We start from the raw sequence: 21,772 nt of genomic DNA, 5'->3' as shown, positions 1-21,772 counted from the left end.
TTTAGAAAAAAACAAAACTTTTATTTTTTCTTCTAAACTGTACAGTGCTCTGCCGGGAGAACACGTCTGAACAGCCACCGGAGCCAGAGGCGCTGCAGCGGGCAGGTAAGTGTGGGACAGGGGGAAGGTATGCGGAGGGGGAGGGGGGTTGAGAGGGACACACAAAATTACCGCAGCTGTAGGTAGTGCTGTGCATGCACTGGTTTTACGAATGTAACAGCGTATGTGCAGCACAGATTCCAGATGCGGTAAGTTAGTGTAGAGAGGGAAAACTCTCGCAATTGCAAAAGAAAAGAAATCGCAAAAATGACAGCTTTTCAGAATAGATAATTATGGGGAGGAGGACTGATGAATTTCTCCGGTAATTAGGTAGAACTCCATGCATGTTCTAAACCTAATTACCTCCAGAGAATTTAAAGTTATGATAAATAGGCCCCTATGAGAGCAGAGAGAGGGCAGGGGACACAAGGGGGAAAAAGAAGTATTACAGTTTATGGAACATGTTCTATAATGTTATTACAGTCCAGTTATTATTACATAACACCAGTAACATATTTATTTTTATACCAGAATATTATAATTGTCCTACATGCAAAGATTAATAGTAATTTTTGCATCTAAAACAAAAATAATGAGTAATTGCAGAAGAGCTGCACAACTGTATTATCACTAGAAGCTGTTATCTGTAGCGCTGATCCTCAATCCACGGAGCACATGACACAAGTAATATGTAGGGGAATGTATTACTGTATAGGTGGGGGGATGGGGAAGAAATACTGTACTACAGGTGAGATGCTAAATATATTACAGAGATTAGAGGGGAATATTTTACAGCAGTGATGGTGTTATAATCATATATCAGCTAGGGGTGTGCACCGGCCACTTTTCGTGTTTTGTGTTTTGGTTTTGGATCTGGATCTTTCTTCGTGTTTTGGATCTGGATTGGTTTTGCCAAAACCACCCTTCCGTGTTTTGGGTTCTGGGTTTTGTGTTTTGGATCTGTATTTTTTTGAAAAAAAGCATAAAAACAGATAAAATCACAGAATTTGTAGGTTTTTCTGCTCCTATGCTATTATTAACCTCAATAACCTTAATTTCCACTCATTTCCAGTCTATTCTGAACACCTCACACCTCACAATAGTGTTTTTATGTCCAAAAGGTTGCACCGAGGTAGCTGGATGACTATGCTAAGCGACACTAGTGGGCGGCACAAACACGTGACCCATCTAGGAGTGACACTGCAGTGGCAGACAGGATGGCAGTTAGAAAAACTAGGCCCCAAACTGTACATAATGCAAAGAAAAAAAAGAGGTGCAAGATGGAATTGTCCTTGGGCCCTCCCACCCACCCTTATGTTGTATAAACAGGACATGCACACTTTAACAAATCAATCATTTCAGCGCCAGGGTCTGCCACACAACTGTGGCTGAAATGATTGGTTCGTTTGGGCCCCCACAAAACAAGCTGGCAATTAATGTGTCCCTGCACAAACTGGCTCTACGGAGGCAAGATGTCATCCTCATCCTCCTCATCCACAGATTCCTCACCCTCTTCAGTGTGTACATCCTCATCCTCACAAAGTATTAACTCGTCCCCACTTGAATCCACCACCACAGGTCCCTCTGTACCTTCTGGAGGCTGGTCTCCCTGGAAGAGCTGATAATTCATTTTGATGAACATCATCTTCTCCACATTCTGTGGAAGCAACCTCCTACGCCTTTCGCTGACAAGGTTCCCGGCTGCACTAAACACTCTTTCGGAGTACACACTGGAGGGGGGGCAACTCAGGTAAAATAGAGCCAGTTTGTACAGGGGCCTCCAAATTGCCTCTTTTTCCTGCCAGTACAGGTATGGACTGTCTGACATGCCTACTTGGATGCTGTCACCGATGTAATCCTCCACCATTCTGTCAATGGTGACAGTATCATATGCAGTGACAGTAGACATGTCTGAAATTGTTGCCAGGTCCTTCAGTCCGGACCAGATGTCCAAACTTGGTCCTGCCTGCTCTGCATCACCGCCAGCGGGTTGCTTAGGATACCTAAGTTTTTTCCTGGCAGCCCCAGTTGCGGGAGAAAATGAAGAAGGAGCCGTTGACGTGTCACGTTCCGCTTCAGCTGACAGTGTGTTCACCAGCAGGTCTTTGCACCTCTGCAGGCTTGTGTCGGCCGGAAAGAGAGACACCACATAGGCTTTAAACCTAGGATCGAGCACGGTGGCCAAAATGTAGTGGTCTGATTTCAACAGATTGACCACCCTGGAATCCTGGCAAAGCGAATGAAGGGCTTCATCCACAAGTCCCACATGCCGAGCGGAATCGCTCCATCTTAGCTCCTCCTTCACTTTCTCCAGCTGCTTCTGCAAAAGCCTGATGAGGGGAATGACCTGACTCAAGCTGGCAGTGTCTGAACTGACTTCACGTGTGGCAAGTTCGAAGGGCTGGAGAACCTTGCACAACACGGAAATCATTCTCCACTGCGCTTGAGTCAGGTGCATACCCCCTCCTTTGCCTATGTCATAGGTGGATGTATAGGCTTGTATTGCCTTATGCTGCTCCTCCATCCTCTGAAGCATATAGAGGGTTGAGTTCCACCGCGTCACAACCTCTTGCTTCAGGTGATGGCGGGGCAGGTTCAAGAGTGTTTGCTGGTGCTCCAGTCTTCGGCACGCAGTCGCTGAATGGCGAAAGTGGCCAGAAATTTTTCGGGCCACCCAAAGCGTCTCCTGCACGCCCCTGTCGCTTTTCAGAAAATTCTGCACCACCAAGTTTATTGTGTGAGCAAAACATGGGACGTGCTGGAATTTGCCCAGATGTAATGCCCGCACAATATTGGTGGCGTTGTCAGATATCAAAAATCCCCAGGAGAGTCTAAGTGGGGTAAGCCACTGGGCGATGATTTCCCTCAGTTTCTCTAAGAGGTTGTCGGCGGTGTGCCTCTTACTGAAACCGGTGATACACAGCGTAGCCTGCCTTGTAACGAGCTGGCGTTTCTGAGATGCTGCTACTGGTGACGCTGCTGCTGTTGCTGCGTAAGGTGATACATCTACCCAGTGGGCTGTCACAGTCATATAGTCCTTAGTCTGCCCTGTTCCACTTGTCCACATGTCCGTGGTTAAGTGGACATTGTGTACAACGGCATTTTTCAGGACACTGAGGACACTTTTTCTGACGTTTCTGTACAGTCTCGGTATCGCCTGCCTAGTGAAGTGGAATCTAGACGGGATTTGGAACCGGGGACACACTACCTCCATCAATTGTCTAAATCCCACTGCACTAATGGCGGATACCGGACGCACGTCTAACACCAACATAGCAGTCAAGGCCTCAGTTATACGTTTTGCTTCAGGATGACTGCTGTCGTACTTCATCCTCCTCGCTAAGGACTGTTGGAGGGTCAATTGTTTAGTAAAAGTAGTGGTGTTCCTACTTCCTCTCTGGGATGATGAACGACTCCCAGCAGCAGCAACAGCAGCAGCAGTAGGCGTAGCAATGCAGGATCCTCCGGAGGAATCCCGGATAGGAGAGTCAGTCATGCCAGTGACATGGCCTGCAGGACTACTTCCGATCCTGACTAAGGAGGAAATTGACGAGGAGGGAGTTGACGGTGTGGTTTGCAGGCGCTTGGATACAACAGGACAACGGGATTTAGGTGTCCCTGGACTGCTTACGGTCTTAGCCAAAGTTTCTGAACTTGACAGTAACTTTTTATGAACGCGCTGCAGGTGCCGTATAAGGGAGGATGTTCCTAGGTGGTTGACGTCCCTACCCCTACTTATTTCACCTTTACATATGGTACATATGGCAAGACAGTTGTTGTCCGGATTTGGATAGAAATATTGCCAGACCAAAGAGGTGGAATGTTTGGTCTTCTGCCCAGGCATGACCGTGATGGGCTTTTTCATCCCACGGACAACAACTGTCTCCCCCGGAGCCTGATTTAAACAAACCACATCACCATCAGAATCCTCCTCGCCAACTTCCTCCTCAGCGCAAGCTACACCAGTATCCTCATCCTGTTGTACTTCAACAGTGACATCTTCAATTTGCATATCAGCAAGTGGACTGTGGGTGCTCCTTTCAGCACTTGCAGGGGGCGTGCAAATGGTGGAAAGAGCCACCTCTTCCCGTCCAGTGCTGGGAAGGTCAGGCATCGCAACCACCACCACACTTGGACTCTCCTTGGGGATTTGTGATATCTTCTTAGAAAGCACAGTTCTTCGCTGTGCTTTTGCCAGCTTAACTCTTTTGATTTTTTTAGTGGGAGGAGGGCTTCCATCGTCATGTGAAGCTGAACCACTAGTCATGAACATACTAGGGATTGACCTTAGCCGTTCCTTGCCACTCCGTGTCGTAAATGGCATATTGGCAAGTTTACGTTTCTCTTCAGCTGATTTAAATGTCTTTTTCAAGGTCATTTTCCTGAACTTTGCCATTTGGGATTGTATGTGCCCTCTACTATGACATTGGGCATCGGCCTTGGCAGACGACGTTGATGGCATGTTATTGTCTATGTCATGACTAGTGGCAGCAGCTTCAGCACTAGGAGGAAGTGGTTCTTGATCTTTCTCTATTTTATTTTTATCGGAGAAAGTTTGGTCCTCCATTTATGTTATATCAATTTGATATATACGTGCGGCTAAACACAGAAAATAATTTTTTTTTTTGGTTTGGACTGGAGTGTACTTTGGGGGTTACAGCACCCTTTAACGGTCAAGCCAGCCGGCCCTTTACTTATGACACAGGCGCACGCTTGGCACTACTTTGTTGATGCACGTGCGGCTACTGCGCACACAATTCACAAACACAGAAAATAATTTTTTTTTTGGTTTGGACTGGAGTGTACTTTCGGGGGTTACAGCACCCTTTAACGGTCAAGCCAGCCGGCCCTTTACTTATGACACAGGCGCACGCTTGGCACTACTTTGTTGATGCACGTGCGGCTACAGCGCACACAATTCACAAACACAGAAAATAATTTTTTTTTTGGTTTGGACTGGAGTGTACTTTGGGGGTTACAGCACCCTTTAACGGTCAAGCCAGCCGGCCCTTTACTTATGACACAGGCGCACGCTTGGCACTACTTTGTTGATGCACGTGCGGCTACTGCGCACACAATTCACAAACACAGAAAATAATTTTTTTTTTGGTTTGTACTGGAGTGTACTTTCGGGGGTTACAGCACCCTTAACGGTCAAGCCAGCCGGCCCTTTACTTATGACACAGGCGCACGCTTGGCACTACTTTGTTGATGCACGTGCGGCTACTGCGCACACAATTCACAAACACAGAAAATAATTTTTTTTTGGGTTTGGACTGGAGTGTACTTTCGGGGGTCACAGCACCCTTAACGGTCAAGCCAGCCGGCCCTTTACTTATGACACAGGCGCACGCTTGGCACTACTTTGTTGATGCACGTGCGGCTACTGCGCACACAATTCACAAACACAGAAAATAATTTTTTTTTTTGTTTGGACTGGAGTGTACTTTGGGGGTTACAGCACCCTTTAACGGTCAAGCCAGCCGGCCCTTTACTTATGACACAGGCGCACGCTTGGCACTACTTTGTTGATGCACATGCGGCTACTGCGCACACAATTCACAAACACAGAAAATAATTTTTTTTTTGGTTTGGACTGGAGTGTACTTTGGGGGTTACAGCACCCTTTAACGGTCAAGCCAGCCGGCCCTTTACTTATGACCCAGGCGCACGCTTGGCAGTACTTTGTTGATGCACGTGCGGCTACTGCGCACACAATTCACAAACACAGAAAATAATTTTTTTTTTGGTTTGGACTGGAGTGTACTTTCGGGGGTTACAGCACCCTTAACGGTCAAGCCAGCCGGCCCTTTACTTATGACACAGGCGCACGCTTGGCACTACTCTGTTGATGCACGTGCGGCTACTGCGCACACAATTCACAAACACAGAAAATAATTTTTTTTTTGGTTTGGACTGGAGTGTACTTTCGGGGGTTACAGCACCCTTTAACGGTCAAGCCAGCCGGCCCTTTACTTATGACACAGGCGCACGCTTGGCACTACTCTGTTGATGCACGTGCGGCTACTGCGCACACAATTCACAAACACAGAAAATAATTTTTTTTTTGGTTTGGACTGGAGTGTACTTTCGGGGGTTACAGCACCCTTAACGGTCAAGCCAGCCGGCCCTTTACTTATGACACAGGCGCACGCTTGGCACTACTTTGTTGATGCACGTGCGGCTACTGCGCACACAATTCACAAACACAGAAAATAATAATTTTTTTGGTTTGGACTGGAGTGTACTTTGGGGGTTACAGCACCCTTTAACGGTCAAGCCAGCCGGCCCTTTACTTATGACACAGGCGCACGCTTGTCACTACTTTGTTGATGCACGTGCGGCTACTGCGCACACAATTCACAAACACAGAAAATATATTATTTTTTTAGCACTTGGGGGGAGCACCCCTGATGGACAGTGCACCCCCTGGACAACACTACAGCACCCCTTTAGGACTGGGACACTGCACAGGACTTTGGAGTGGACACAGCCCCTATGGAGAACTGACTGCACAACACAGTCCAGCCAGCCCCTATGGACTTTGAAGTAGTGGACACAGCCCCTATTAACAACAGCAGCACAGCACAACACAGCCAGCCCCTATGGACTTTGAAGTAGTGGACAACAGCAGCACTACACTACACTACACTACACAGCCCTAACTCCCACCCTCCCTCTTCACTGTCCACAGCCGAGTGAGAAAATGGCGCCGACGTGGGTACCTTATATAGGATCCAAAACCCGCGAGACTCGGAAGGCGGGATGATGACGTTTTGCCTCGATTTCAGATCCGAGTCAGGCGGGAAAAGTCAAACCTGACTCGGATCGGACTCGGATCGGGGGGGCTCGGGGGGGTTCGGATTTCAGAAATCCGAACCCGCTCACCCCTAATATCAGCAGTGGCAAAAGTTCATCCCAGATGCCTGGAGGCAAGATATCATTTAGTGCCCCCCTTATCCCCCATATTTACAGCCCTAAGTGGGGTGAATATATTGTTGGTGATGGAGGAGGTGCCACTTCAGTCCTGGCGCCCGGGGCAGGCGCCTCCATTGTCTCCCATACTTCTACCCCTGTATATCAGTAACAATATGATAAAAGGAATTATGGCCAGCTAGTTCTTAACAGTATTTCCAGGTTAGGATATCCCATCCTCATGACCTCCTATATACTCCCATGTACTAGTCCAGTAAATGCCGCCCCTCAGATTACCCCACTATTAAATGACCATCGGCTAAGATCTGTGCTATATTTAAATCAAGTAAACAGCCCAGTTCTAGCAGTGGAGGAATAGACGGGGCAGGAGATATTGCTGTAATGATATACTGGTAGGTTAATTGGCTCCCCACAAAATTGACCATAGTGTGTATGTTTGTGAGCATGTGGTAAGGAATATAGATTGTAAGCTCCACTGGGGCAGGGACAGATGTGAATGGTAAGATATTCTCTGTAAAGCGCTGCGGAATATGTGTGCGCTATATAAATAACTGGTAATAAATAAATAAAAATGAATGTAATACAGAAGGCAGCACCCAATGGGAGAGATGTTACTGACATACACTCAGGTACAGCATTTATTTCTGTTGTCCTCTCTATCTTCAATAATCCCTTTATCACCAAGTGGCCTATTCAACGTCGCTTAATTATTACAAAAGCAAATGAAAATGAAAATTTTCACCTGTAATTGTAAAAATTAATTTATCAGGCCATTCATCAAGATATCACAGATATCTCCTACTTACCTTCCACTGGTGGAATGGCCCGCTGTCCCCATACACTAGTATGGGGACAGAATTCATCAAGCTCCAAAAATACATTATTTTCGGAGCTTGAGTGTGGGAGCATTCGCCATCTTGTGTATCACAACCTGCTCCTTCCCTATGGAAAGGAGGTCTGGGTTGTGAAGAGGGATCCTTTTGTATCCCTCCGCCCCTGTCCACTCCTTCCATCAGATGTCGGGGCTCCTGTGCGCATGCGTGACCTATAGGTTACACATGCGCACTAGCAGCACTGCTCCAAAAGGAGTAGTGAAAAGATTCACGACTCTGATAGGAGCAGTGATGCCGCTCGCCGTAAAGCTGATTTTCAGGTCAACTGTCACCGCACGGGAGCAATGCTGAATCGGCAAGTTAGAATGTTAATTATCGGGGTCCACAATAATTAACGTCATGAATAGACCCCCAAGTGATGTAGATACCGTTTACAAGCAGTTTTGAAAATGTATTATATATATATATGGTGCCAGCATATTCCGTTGTGCTTTACATCTTGATGAGATTTAATTTTTAAAAAGAAAAGTCACAGCAGAATATTAGCATACAGTCAGGTGCATAAATATTGGGACATTGACAGAATTCTCATATTTTGGCCTCTATTCACCACCACAATGGCTTTGAAATGAAACAAACAAGATGAGCTTTAACTGCAGACTTTCAGATTTTATTTGTGGGTAATTACATCCAAATCAGGTGAACGGTGTAGGAATTACAACGGTTTCTATATGTGCCTCCCACTTTTTAAGGGGCCAACAGTAATGGGGCTATCAACTCAAAAGCTATTTCATGGACAGGTGTGGGCTATTCCCTCGTTATTTCATTATCAATTAAGCGGGTAAAAGGTCTGGAGTTGATTCTAGGTGTGACATTTGCATTTGGAATCAGTTGCTGTCGACTCTCAATATGAGATCCAAAGAGCTGTCACTATCAGTGAAGCAAGCCATCATTAGGCTGAAAAATCAAAACAAACCCATCAGAGAGATAGCAAAAACATTAGGTGTGGCCAAATCAACTGTTTGGAACATTCTTAAAAAGAAAGAACGCACCGGAGAGTTCAGCAACACCAAAAGACCCGGAAGACCACGGAAAACAACTGTGGTGGATGACAGAATAATTATTTCCCTGGTGAAGAAAAACCCCTTCACAACAGTTGGCCAAATCAAGAACACTCTCCAGGAGGTAGGTGTATATGTGTCAAAGTCAACAATCAAGAGGAGACTTCACAAGAGTGAATATAAAGGGTTCACCACAAGATGTAAACCATTGGTGAGCCACAAAAACAGGAAGACCAGATTAGAGTTTGCCAAACAACATCTAAAAAAGCCACTACAGTTCTGGAACATCATCCTATGGACAGATGAGACAAAGATCAACTTGTACCAGAGTGATGGGAAGAAAAGAGTATGGAGAAGGAAAGGAACTGCTCATGATCCAAAACATACCACCTCATCAGTGAAGCATAGTGGTGGTAGTGTCATGGCGTGGGCATGTATGGCTGCCAATGGAACTGGTTTCCTTGTATTTATTGATGATGTGACTGCTGACAAAAGCAGCAAAATGAATTCTGAAGTGTTTCGGGCAATATCATATGCTCATATTCAGTCAAATGCTTCAGAACTCATTGGACGGCGCTTCACAGTGCAGATGGACAATGACCCGAAGCATACTGCAAAAGCAACCAAAGAGTTTTTTAAGGCTAAAAAGTGGAATGTTATGCAATGGCCAAGTCAATCCCCTGACCTGAATCCGATTGAGCATGCATTTCACTTGAAGACAAAACTGTAGGGAAAATGCCCCAAGAACAAGCAGGAACTGAAGACATTTGCAGTAGAGGCCTGGCAGAGCATCACCAGGGATGAAACCCAGCGTCTGGTGATATCTATGTGTTCCAGACTTCAGGCTGTAATTGCCTGCAAAGGATTTGCAACAAAGTATTAAAAAGTGAAAGTTAGATTTAGGATTGTTTAGTTTGCCCCATTACTTTTGGCCCCTTAAAAAGTGGGAGGCACATATAGAAACCGTTGTAATTCCTACACCGTTCACCTGATTTGGATGTAATTACCCTCAAATTAAATCTGAAAGTCTGCAGTTAAAGTCTGTTTCATTTCAAAGCCGTTGTGGTGGTGAATAGAGGCCAAAATATTAAAATTCTGTCAATGTCCCAATATTTATGCACCTGACTGTATATGGTACGTATGGATACTAAGCAATAAAGAAGCAATCACAGCAGTACCTTGGTCTGCAGAGCAAAGTAGGCATGTGTGAGGAAGGCGCTCCCATGTGCAACTTCTAACACCCTCCGTTCCACAAATGCGAGTTCTTTGCCCTCGGCGAGCAGATCCCTCTTCTTGATGACCTTGACAGCCAACAACTGGCTGCTACGTGAGTCTGCTGCCAACAGGACCTAGAGGAAATATCACAGTGTCAGCCTCATAAACAACACAGGAACATGAAGGCAAATGTGTTGTTGTCCATCAAGCAGTGGCGTAACTAGGGTATATGGAGCCCAGGGCACATTTTAAAATGGAGCCCCCCCCTCCTATGTGGCGCGAAGAGAAAAGAGGTGTGGTCACAAGGGGCATGGCCTCGTAAAAATGGGGCATGTCAACATGACACACAGCTCTCTCTCATCACTCTGAACATTCCTTTCCATTCCATATGCACCTTAATGCAGTGCCCCCAGTAGTGGTCCCCCTTATGCAGGCCCCCAGTAGTGTCCCTAATACAGTTCCCCCAGTATGCAATGTCCCCAGTAGTGATTCCTCTTATGCAGGCCCTTAGTAGTGCCCTTTATGTAGCCCCATTAGTTCCCCTTATACAGCCCCAATTAGTTCCCCTTATACAGTGCCCCCAGTAGTGGTCCCCCATATGCAGGCCCCCAGTAGTGATCTCCCTTATGCAGTGCCCCATGTAGTGGTCCGCCCTATGCAGTGCCCCCAATAGTGGTCCCCCTTATGCAGGCCCCCAGTAGTGCCCCCAGTAGTGGTCTCCCGTATGCATGCAAGTAGTGATCCCCCTTATGCAGTGCCCCTTGTAGTGGTCCCCCTTATGCAGGCCCTCAGTAGTTATCCCCCCTATCCAGTGCCTCTTATACAGTACCCCCAGTAGTGTTCCTCCTTCTGCAGTCTCCCAGTAGTGATCCCCCTATCCAGTGCCCCTTATACAGTGCCCCCTGTAGTGGTCCTCCCTATTCAATGCCCCCAATAGTCCCCCCCATGCAGTGCCCCCAGTAGTGGTCCCCCTTATGCAGGTCCTCATTAGTGATCCCCCTATCCAGTGCCCCTAATACAGTACACCCAGTAGTGTTCCCCCTTCTGCAGGCACCCAGTAGTGATCCCCCTATCCAGTGCCCCTTATACAGTGCCCCCTGTAGTGGTCCTCCCTATTCAATGCCCTCAATAGTCCCCCCATGCAGTGTCCCTAGGAGTAGCCCCCTCCCCAGTAGTGGGTCCTCCCCCCGATGCAGTGCCCCAGTAGTAGCCCTCTCCCCAGTAGTGCCCCCCCCCACCCCAATGCAACACATGAGTTAAAGAAAAACCACTTACCTTAATCCCGGCTCCTGCTCCCACCGTCGTCCACACCACCGTAGTCCTCCTGGACTGGCGCGCTCTGCATTATGGGAGAGACGTTGTGACGTCTCTCCCGTTACCCACTGCAGGAGCCGGAAGACCAAGCTCATGAGTGAGCTCCAGCCCGCCTCTTGCAGCGGGCACGGCAGCCAGTGAGAGTCTGTCTGACTGTCATTGGCTAGTGATTAACACACACATTGCTGCCGGGCGGCGGCGATGTGTGTGCAGCAGCAGCAGCCAATGAGAGTCTGTCTGACTCATTGGCTGCTGGCTGATTAACACACACATCGCCGCGCGCGCTGGCGCCGATATGTGTGTAAATACACCAGCCGGAGCACGCCTCCCACCCTCCGCCTGGCGTTATTGGGTAGGCGCTTAGGGGGAGGGAGGGGGCTCGGCTGTGTGTGCAGCACAGGACCGGTGCTGGGCGCATGGAAGCCTAGCACCGGTCCTGAGTAAATGTGTAGCAGTGACCGCACTCACTGCGGTCAGCGCTACACTGGCTATCTAGGGCAGGTCGGTACCGTGGTTGGCGGTGACCCCCTGCGCCACGGGTCCCACGGCATCCAGGGCACGTGCCCGCTCACCCTGCCCTAGTTATCCCACTGCCAACAAGGATGATGTATCATTTACTATTTTATTAAATAAGACAGAACAATAAGATACTTTTGGTCTGCACTGTCATTTTCCTCAACCCATTATACAATTTAGCTAAGGCCGCGGACGTGAGGATGAGGCTCCAAGTGGACCTGGGACAAGTACTTTGTATATGTACCTCCCTCCACCCCCTCTCAGCTTCTCTGTCTGCTGGAGAAAAAGTTTGCAGCCACTGATGTGAGGAGTTGTATGAATGTAAATCAGTCTGTGCTAAGGCCCTGATTCAGAGCCGGACGCTCTAACAGAGTGCTCGCTCTGAATCAGGGCCGGTCTTGTTTTTTTTTAGAACGGCCTCCTGGCTGCTCGCATAGCTGTGGGTGACCACCCACAGCTATAGCGAGCGGCCAGGAAGATGGTCGCGATGGTCAAGACCATCACGATCATCGGGCTTGCGACGAGACCCTTGTGGTAGGGTCTCGTTGCCGCAAGCCCCAGAGAGATTTCGGCTCTAACAGAGCCGGAATCTCTCCACTGACATCACTTGATGTCAGTGGGGCCGGCCCCAAACGGTAGGCATTCACATGGGAACGCCTGTTTGGGCAGCCACCCCCTGGCCCGCCCACCAAAGGGGGCGTGCTGTCACTCAACATCGACAGCACGTCCCCTTTGGTACGAGACCCGGAGCGACGGAGTGCCCGTCGCTATCCGGGTCTCGCGCATGCGCATGACGAAGCCGGCTCCGTCGTGCGCATGTGCTCTGGGCCACCCTCGACCCGGTTGCGAGCGCTGAGTGTGCATTAGATGCAGTAAGTGTGCATTAGATGCAGTATTGTACCTAGTTTTCCCACTTTGCACATATAGACTTGAATTATCTACCACTTATTTTAACAAAGGATTTGCTGCAGCTCAAATACTGTATGTGATTGGCTGAGCCGTGTAAGAGATCGCTCCTGCTTAGCTACCTATTACCTTTCCCTACTCACTGGAGCTTAAATCATTTGGTGTAGGGACAGTCAGGTGCTTCTCGGGAGTGAACCATTCATTCGAAGGGGCAGATTCAATTAGCCGTGAGTCATTACGTTTGTTTTGTTAGCTAAAGTACCCGGAACTATTCAGTTATAGACACTTGAGCAGCTCAGAGCCAGCAGGTAGCAGTGGTGCCAAAAGGGGGAGCGGGTACTGTTTACCGAGGCCTGGGCTTGTGTGAGGGACCCGGTAGGGGCCCAGGGTTGCCCCCTTCCCCTGTAACATTTCTGGAGATCGCTACCGCTGAGCAGCACCAGCATCCTCTTTCTGAGTGATGTGTGAGGGGATGTGTATCTTTTCATTTGCCCCCAGGACCCAGGGGCATTTCTAGAGAGGAGGGGGCCCATGTGCAGTCTCCGACACGGGCCCCCTCCTCTCTGTCCGGCGACCGGCAGCGTACTGAGCTGTGTGCAGTCAGCACCGGAGTTATAGACTCTGCGCCCAGACTCTATAGAGTATGTGCTGGTCACCGGGAAAATGGCCGCAGCGGCCATTTTCCCTGTACTGTGCATGCGCATGCGCAAACGATTGTAAAATGGCTGCGCCTGCCATTTTCCGGTCGTTTTTGCAATGATGAACCCCCGCACCGATGTGGACTCCGGTAGGTAAATAATATTATAGGTGCAGGGTGTGCCCCGCGCACCCTGGACCTATTATGCAGACGCCCCTGCCAGGATCTCTTGTTGGCCCTGGCAGTTAATGCTAATTTCTCCTCGTACCTCTGGATGCTGGAAGCATAAATAAGCTTTAGCTGCTGTTTCTGGGCTGCTTGTGGGTTTGTAATTGAATAGCTCTGAGCACATTTGTAGGGGGACAGACCGCAAGACTCAATCTGTGGCTAATTTCATCTGCCCCATATGTTTTTTCTCTTTCCCATATGGATTACCATATTCCCCAGCATAAGAAAGAAAGAAGATGCTAGGTAGGTATTTATTATGGGCGCAGCATTGTTTTCCTGAACAACTATTTATTAGTTATGCTTTTCTGTATAATCAGTGACATGATTTATTTCCTTGTAATCAGGGACATGCTTTATGTCTTTATAATCAGGGACATGCTTTATGTCTTTATAATCAGGGACATGCTTTATGTCTTTAGGCTCAAGAGCATACTTTATTTGTTTAGACCATAGTTTTTATTTGATTATTGATGCAATATTTATTGTAATATATTTTCATAGTACTACCCTGGTATCCAATGGCCAGGGGTAAAAGGAGAGGCCTGGAAGCTTAGATATTAAACCCCTCATCTGATTTCTGTTTGCAAACTGCATTCTAATCCACAGTTTAGTACATTTACTCTTGTAATACTTTCTACTTCAGGGTCCATAGGGTTCCACAGGATACCTTGGGGTATAGGTGTGACGTCAGTCATCGGGCACCATAGAGTTAAGCTTTCAGCCTCCCAGGATGCACTAGGGTCCCCCTCCTATACCCCGCCCCCGAGCCAAGGCATCTCAGTTTCGTTTGGTGCCCGGCCGGAGTCGGGTGCACCTGTTGGAGTGGGGGCTAGAAGAGCCCCTGAAGCTTTTTCTTCATGCAGCTGTGGCTGCACATCTGGATGAACAGCATGGACAGTCAGTCCTGACGTCCATGCTGTCTTCCCTACACCCCCGCCGGTACCAGAACGCCGGTACCGATCCGGGGATGCTGGTGAGCATCTGGGGTCACAGCTAGCGGTGACCCCAGATGTTCCGGACCATGGCCGGATTCAAGGGGGACAGCAGGTAAGCAGCGGGGTCCCGCGGTGGGTCCCCGCTGTCACATGGTCCAGAGTCCCCAGGCAGGGGGCTCCCTGGGGACTGGCTGCAGCGTGGAGCCAGGTATTGAACCTGCGCTTCCACTACCCCCTGGGACAGCGGACCGCAGCAGAGCGGTAGCGCTGCGGCGTCCCGGGGGTTAAATGCATGCCAGGAGAGTGCGCCTTCCCTGTCTCACAGCCGGCGCCTCCCCCGCTGCACACAGCCCTCTCTGCACACTGCCGACTGGTCCTGTAGCAGCGCTCCTCCCCCAGGCCAGCCTCCTCTCTGCTCCTCGGCGGCCATCTTTCCACCGCATGGTGAACGCTGCTGGAAGCGCTGGACGGAAGCATCGGGGTCTGGGTCCCCCCGCATACCTCTCCTCGATTTGGGTCAGGTCTGTGTATGCTGCGCTGTGTCCTACCAGGCCCTGTGTCTGCGTAGTTGAGTGATCAGCGCTGTTAGTGCAGGAATTGATTTTTCTTTGCATTGTATGTGACTGTGCTAGCGCTGCTGCCTGTAACTTTTGTTCTAACTGTCAGCTTTATTACTGTCCCTGTCCTTTCTGCTAAGCCCTTGCGGTGCGGTGCTGCAGGGTGGTCTCTCGCCTATTTAATATATAATTGGTGAGAGGGGTCACATACTTGGTGCCATCATGTCTGAAAGTGATTTTCCTCTCCGACTACAGTGTGCTACGTGTAAAGTACCGTTAGCGGAGGGGGCCTCTGCCGGCAGTGTTTGTCTTTGGCGCAGCCTATTACGGTTACAGCACCGGTACAGGAGCCGCCCTGGGCTTGTTTCGCTCAGGCGCTTACAACCTTAGTGGGCCAGTTAGCTCCGCAGCCCGCGTTTACGCCAATGGGTTTGTCCCAGCGGTCAGTGGTGTCGTCACCCATGCAGGGTTTCCCACGACAATTGCTGGTACCCCACAGTCTCCCTATTTCCCCGCTCCCGGTTTCTCAAGAGCCAGCGTGGGTTAACTCCCTGACGAGTTCTGTACAGCACTTGTCGGATGTGTTGCAAGGGGAGTCTGTGATGCGGCCACATAAACGTGGCGTCTCTGTCGGCTCCTTATGAGGATGATGAGGGGACGTCTGATGATGGGGAGATTCTGGATCCTTACGATCAGGAACCTCTCCATACTAAGGATGCTGACGCTAAGTCCAAGGTATATATTCCTGGACTTATTCGGGCAGTCCGCACAACCTTGGTGATTGAGGACGAAGTTCCCCCAGCGGCTAAATCCAAGTATGCCTTTTTTAAAGATGTGAAGGGCGATGCCACAGTCTTTCCTCTTTCGGGTCAGTTAGTGGACCATTTAGAGGAGGCATGGAAACAGCCTGGCAAAAGATACCAGCCACAGAGGCGCCTGGCAGTGGCTTATCCGTTCGCGGATAATTATTTTGCAAAGTGGGAATCCCCTCCACAGGTGGATTCTCACGTGACCCGTCTTGTCCGTAGTGCCACATTGCCGATGCCATCCATGTCCTCCCTTAAGGATGCTACAGACCGCAAGGTGGAGATCTGCCTGAAATCAGCTTATTCCCTTGCGGGGGGGCAGCACGGCCGGCTATCGCCATTTGCTGGGTTGCCAGAGCGATGGAGCGCTGGGCGGATTCATTAGAGGCGTCTTTTGATTTCGACGGTCCTGCCGAACAGGTGGAGTTGATTGGTAATCTCCGTGATTCGGCCACTTATATCAACGAGGCGGCCTTAGACATTAGTACTCTGGTGTCTAGAATTTCTTCAGCAACGGTGGCTGCTCGTCGCACCTTGTGGCTGCGATCCTGGAAAGCGGACGCAGATTCCAAAAAGGGTTTGGAGGCGTTGCCATTTACCGGAGAAGTTCTCTTCGGTCCGGATCTGGACAAGATTGTGGCCACACTGGCGGCAGCCAAATCGGCTTGTCTCCCATCGGCCGCTGCTCCTTCTGGTTCTGGACCATCGTCCTTTCGGTCTTATAGGGCCCAGGGCAGGCCCAAACCACAGTCTTTTCCTCGACAGGCTGGCCCTAAGAAATCGGCCAAGCCCTGGAAGCAGGCATGGAGTACCAGACGTCCGGCCCCTAAGCCAGATGGCAAGCCTGCGGCCTGACGGTCCGGGCCTCCCTTTGGGGGATCCCGAAGTGGGAGGCCGCCTGCTGCAGTTCGCCCAGTGTTGGTCGGTCACTACGACAGACACTTGGGTTCTCGAGGTGGTCTCCCACGGGTACGCCCTCTCTTTCCGGTACAGACCCCCGGCTCGATTCTTCACCACGGGTCTACCATCAGACCGGAACAAGGCTACGGAGCTGCGGAAGGTATTTCTACACTATGCTCCAGGCTGGAGTTATAGTGCCTGTTCCATTCTCCCAGAGGGGCCAGGGTTTCTATTCAAATCTTTTTTTGGTACAGAAACCCAATGGGTCGTATCGTCCGATTCTCAACCTCAAGGCTCTCAACAAGTCTTTGCGGGTACCGAAGTTTCGGATGGAGACCCTACGGTCCATCATTCTGACGCTGGAACCGGGGGACTACATGGTGTCATTGGACATACAGGACGCTTACCTGCATGTCCCTATTCTTTCATTCTAATCAATATATTGGAACTCCGTGTGATCTTCAATGCTCTCCAGCAGGCACATCGGGTTCTCCAGGGTCGTCCGGTACAGGTCCAGTCGGACAACGCTACCACCGTGGCCTACATAAACAGGCAAGGAGGAATCCGAAGTCGGGCGGCTCTCGTGGAGGTCTCTCGGATCCTGGTATGGGCGGAGCGCAATCTTCCGGCCATATCAGCGGTCTTCATCCCGGGAGTGCTAAATTGGGAGGCGGACTTTCTAAGTCGCCAGGACGTTCATCCGGGGGAATGGTTCCTGCACCCGGACATTTTTCAACTGCTGGTGAACAGATGGGGTCTTCCAGAGATCGACCTCATGGCGTCCCGGCACAACAACAAGTTGCCGGTGTACGGGTCTCGCACAAGAGACGAAGGGGCGTCTCTGGTGGATGCTCTGTCCGTCAGGTGGACGTTCCGGTTCGCATACCTGTTCCCTCCGGTCTCCCTTCTTCCACGGGTAATCCGGAAATTCAAACAGGAAGGAGGGACGCTCCTGTTGATAGCTCCCCCGTGGCCCAGACGGCACTGGTTCTCAGACCTTCAGGGTCTGTCCGTGGATAGTCCTCTGCGGTTGCCGCTACGACCGGACCTTCTGTCACAGGGTCCTTGTCTTCACCCGGACCTGACTCGGCTGTCTTTGACGGCGTGGCTGTTGAGACAGCCATGCTGAGGTCCAGGGGGTTTTCCAGCTCTGTGGTGCGTACCATGTTACGAGCTCGGAAGCCGTCTTCCGCGAGGATATACCATCGCGTGTGGCATACGTTCTTCCAGTGGTGTCGACTGAGAGGTTATGCACCGCGGGAATTTCATCTGTCTCGGATACTCGCCTTCCTACAAGCGGGACTAGATCATGGGCTTCGCCTTGCTTCTTTGAAGGTACAGGTTTCGGCCCTGTCTGTCTGGTTTCACCGTAGGATTGCTACAATCCCGGATGTGCGCACCTTTATGCAAGGTGTTCTCCGCATTCAGCCGCACTTTGTTCCACCTGTGGCGCCTTGGGATTTGGCTGTGGTCCTGAGGGCTCTCCAGGGACCGCCGTTTGAACCACTGGGCTCAGTGGATCTTAAATGGCTAACAGGTAAGACTGTTTTCCTTCTGGCTATTGCTTCAGCCAGACGTGTTTCTGATTTAGGGGCTCTTTCTTGTAAACCTCCTTTCTTAGTTTTTCATGGGAACAGGGCAGTGCTCCGTACTCGGCCCGAGTTTCTTCCCAAAGTTGTTTCCCAGTTTCATGTTAACGAGGAAATAGTTGTTCCGGCCTTTAACTCACCTGGTCTTTCAGTGGGTGAGGCCTCTTTGGATGTTGTGCGGGCCTTAAGGACTTATGTTGACCGCACTTCTTCGTTTAGGAAGTTGGACGCCTAGTTTGTCCTCTATCGCTTCCGTAAAAAGGGTTGGCCTGCTTCAAAGCAAACTTTGGCGGCCTGGATCCGTATGGCTATTTCTGAAGCTTACCTTCTGTGAAGGCTCATTCCACTAGGTCTGTGGGTCCTTCGTGGGCAGCTCGACGTGGTGCCTCTGCAGTCCAGATCTGCAAGGCTGCTACGTGGTCCTCTGTCCATACCTTCGTGAGGTATTACAGGTTTGACACCTTCGCCTCTCAGGATGCTTCCTTCGGGCGGCGGATTCTCCTTTCTGCACAGGAGCGTCCCCACCCTTAAAGGATACTGCTTTGGGACATCCCCAAGGTATCCTGTGGATACCCTATGGACCCTGAAGTCGAAAATATGAGATATGGTAAGAACTTACCCTTGTTATCTCTATTTCTATGAAGTCCATAGGGTTCCAAAGGACTCCCGCCCTGTCGCACCTGTGCTGCAGATGGGCTTTGCTCTGGTCACCGGTTTTTCCGTCTCCCTCTGGTGAGAATGTGATTCTTGTGTGTGTGTGTGTCCAGATCTTTTTTCTCTCTCTTCCTTCTCCTCCTCCGGCCTATGGCTTGGTAACTAACTGAGGTGCCTTGGCTCGGGGGCGGGGTATAGGAGGGGGACCCTAGTGCATCCTGGGAGGCTGAAAGCTTAACTCTATGGTGCCCGATGACTGACGTCACACCTATACCCCAAGGCATCCTGTGGAACCCTATGGACTTCGTAGAAATAGAGATAACAAGGGTAAGTTCTTACCATATCTCATATTTTTAATGCCACAGATTTGTACCTTGCAGGTTGCATTTCAATGAAACAGCATTTCTTGTACAGTGTAAAGACAAACATCACACACATACAAAAGTGCCACATGTAATAAAGGCAATATTAATTGAAACCATAACTTATGCTGCATGGCAAATTTATCAAAAAAATGGAAATGTTAAATTTAATAAAAGGGGTAATTCCAGGGTCGGATTAATAAATGGGGCGGGTGGAGCTGCAGGCCCATCGTGAAAATTGTCCCACCACCCAAAAGATTAGCTGGTAGTGTTGACAAAAAAAAAAATCCTGTCACAGGCTGCCAGCTGCAGAGTTCTGCCTGTGGGGGGACATTAACTAAAGGAGCCCATCCACTAGACGATTAAGTGGAGCGATTGGACGATAACAATCGTTTGCTAATCATTTGCAAAAGTGTCTAATACAACCAGCGAGGTGCGTGCCCACTGGTCGTTTAGACATCTATCATCTTGCAAACATGCTGATCAAACTGACGATAACATCAGGTTCAGCATGTTTGCAGATGATGATTAAGCCTGTACTGAACGACTGCTCGTTCAGTGCAGGCTCATCACATACTGACAAACGAGTGCACGATTACAATGTCGTAATTGTGCAGTCGTTTTCATGTCTGCTAGTGGATGGGCACCTTTAAATTGAAGTGCTACTGCTAGTGCTGTAGGATAAGCAGAGGGAGGGGGTGTGTTCTGAGGACAGGGGGCGTGGCTAAATGGACCATTGTACTGCCTCCTGCCTGCTTGTCTGGCTGCTCTGGTATCATGGAGCAGAGGGGGTATCTGTGACAACTAGAACAAACAGTACCTGACCTACAAGATAAGAGAGAGTTTAACTACTGTTTAAGTGTGTGTGTGTAAGTGTCTCAAAGTATGTGTGACTCGCAAGCGGGTCGATGGTGAGGCCGATGTGCGCGTGCGCAAGCCCCGGAGCGAGTGACAAAATTCACTCGCTCCGGGGCTCGCTACAAAAGGGACGGCTGTCGATGTTGATCGACAGCTCGTCCCATTTTGTAGGTGGGGAGGGGGGTGGCCGGACAAACGGAGGCGTTCCTGAAGGAACGCCTGCCGTTTGTAGGTGGCCCTACTGACATCAACAGTGATGTCAGTAGGTAGCTTCCTGCTCTATTAGAGCAGGAAGCTACCTGGGGCTTGCGTTAGATGAGACCCTACCCCAAGGGTCTCGTCGCAAGCCCCGATGGTCACGATGGTCTCGACCATCGCGACCATCACCTGGTCACTCGCTAAAAGCTTAGCGAGTGGCCAGGAGGCCAGCAAGAAAAAACAAAGCGGCCGCCCTCATTCAGAGCGAGCGCTCGCTTTTTGCGAGCAGCACTGAATGAGGTCCTATGTGTGCATGTATGATGCTCTGTATGTGTGACCCTGTATGTTTATCTTCATAGGAATGAGATCTGCTGTATGTGTGACTGCATATGTGATCTGCTGCATGTTTGACTGCATATGTGACCTGCTGCATGTGTGACTGCATATGTGACTACATACGTGACCTGCTGCATGTGTGACTGCATATGTGACCTGCTGCATGTGTGACTAAATATGTGACCTGCTGCATGTGTGACTAAATATGTGACCTGCTGCATGTGTGACTGCATATGTGACCTGCTGCATGTGTGACTGCATATGTGACCTGCTGCATGTGTGAGTGCATATGTGATCTGCTGCATGTGACCTGCTTTATGTGTGACTGCATATGTTACCTGCTGCATGTGTGACTGCATATGTGATCTGCTGCATGTGTGACTGCATATGTGATTTGCTGCATGTGTGACTGCATATGTGACCTGCTGCATGTGTGACTGCATATGTGACTGCATATGTGACCTGCTGCATGTGTGACTAAATATGTGACCTGCTGCATGTGTGACTAAATATGTGACCTGCTGCATGTGTGACTGCATATGTGATCTGCTGCATGTGTGACTGCATATGTGAATCCCTGTATATGCATACATGTTACATACGTTTTTCTTATGTGATGGAATTGGTGTGAAAGGCTCCTTGTATTTACCGCCTACTAGTAACTCCCTTATACTATCTCTATCTCATTTATTGGGGGCAATTCCATTCAGCGCAATGTTGAATAGTCCTAGGAAGGAATTCCTAGAGCTATTCAATTGACCACGCTGTTAGGTCCAACTAGAACCACTAAATGGCGCACATCCACTACATGATTAAAATGAGCGATTGAACAATAACGATATCGTTATTGGTCAATTGTTCATTAATCGTTGTCAAATCGTTCATTAAAATG

The 21,772-nt window shown here is 49.5% G+C and overlaps 1 protein-coding gene across 1 annotated transcript in view; it reads right to left on the bottom strand.

Annotated features, from left to right (window-relative positions):
- Positions 1 to 21,772, bottom strand: part of LOC148454106 (protein kinase C delta type-like) — a 63,294-nt gene that overhangs the window by 19,541 nt on the left and 21,981 nt on the right. The window contains exon 3 of the mRNA XM_088461249.1: positions 10,048 to 10,218. Within this exon, the coding sequence (XP_088317375.1) occupies positions 10,048 to 10,218 (171 nt within the window). The remainder of the gene's footprint in view (positions 1 to 10,047; positions 10,219 to 21,772) is intronic.

Source organism: Taudactylus pleione, unplaced genomic scaffold, assembly GCF_031769625.1.
Source record: "Taudactylus pleione unplaced genomic scaffold, aTauple2 ptg001032l, whole genome shotgun sequence".
NCBI lineage: Eukaryota > Metazoa > Chordata > Amphibia > Anura > Myobatrachidae > Taudactylus > Taudactylus pleione.
This window is presented reverse-complemented; position numbering and strand designations above follow the sequence as displayed.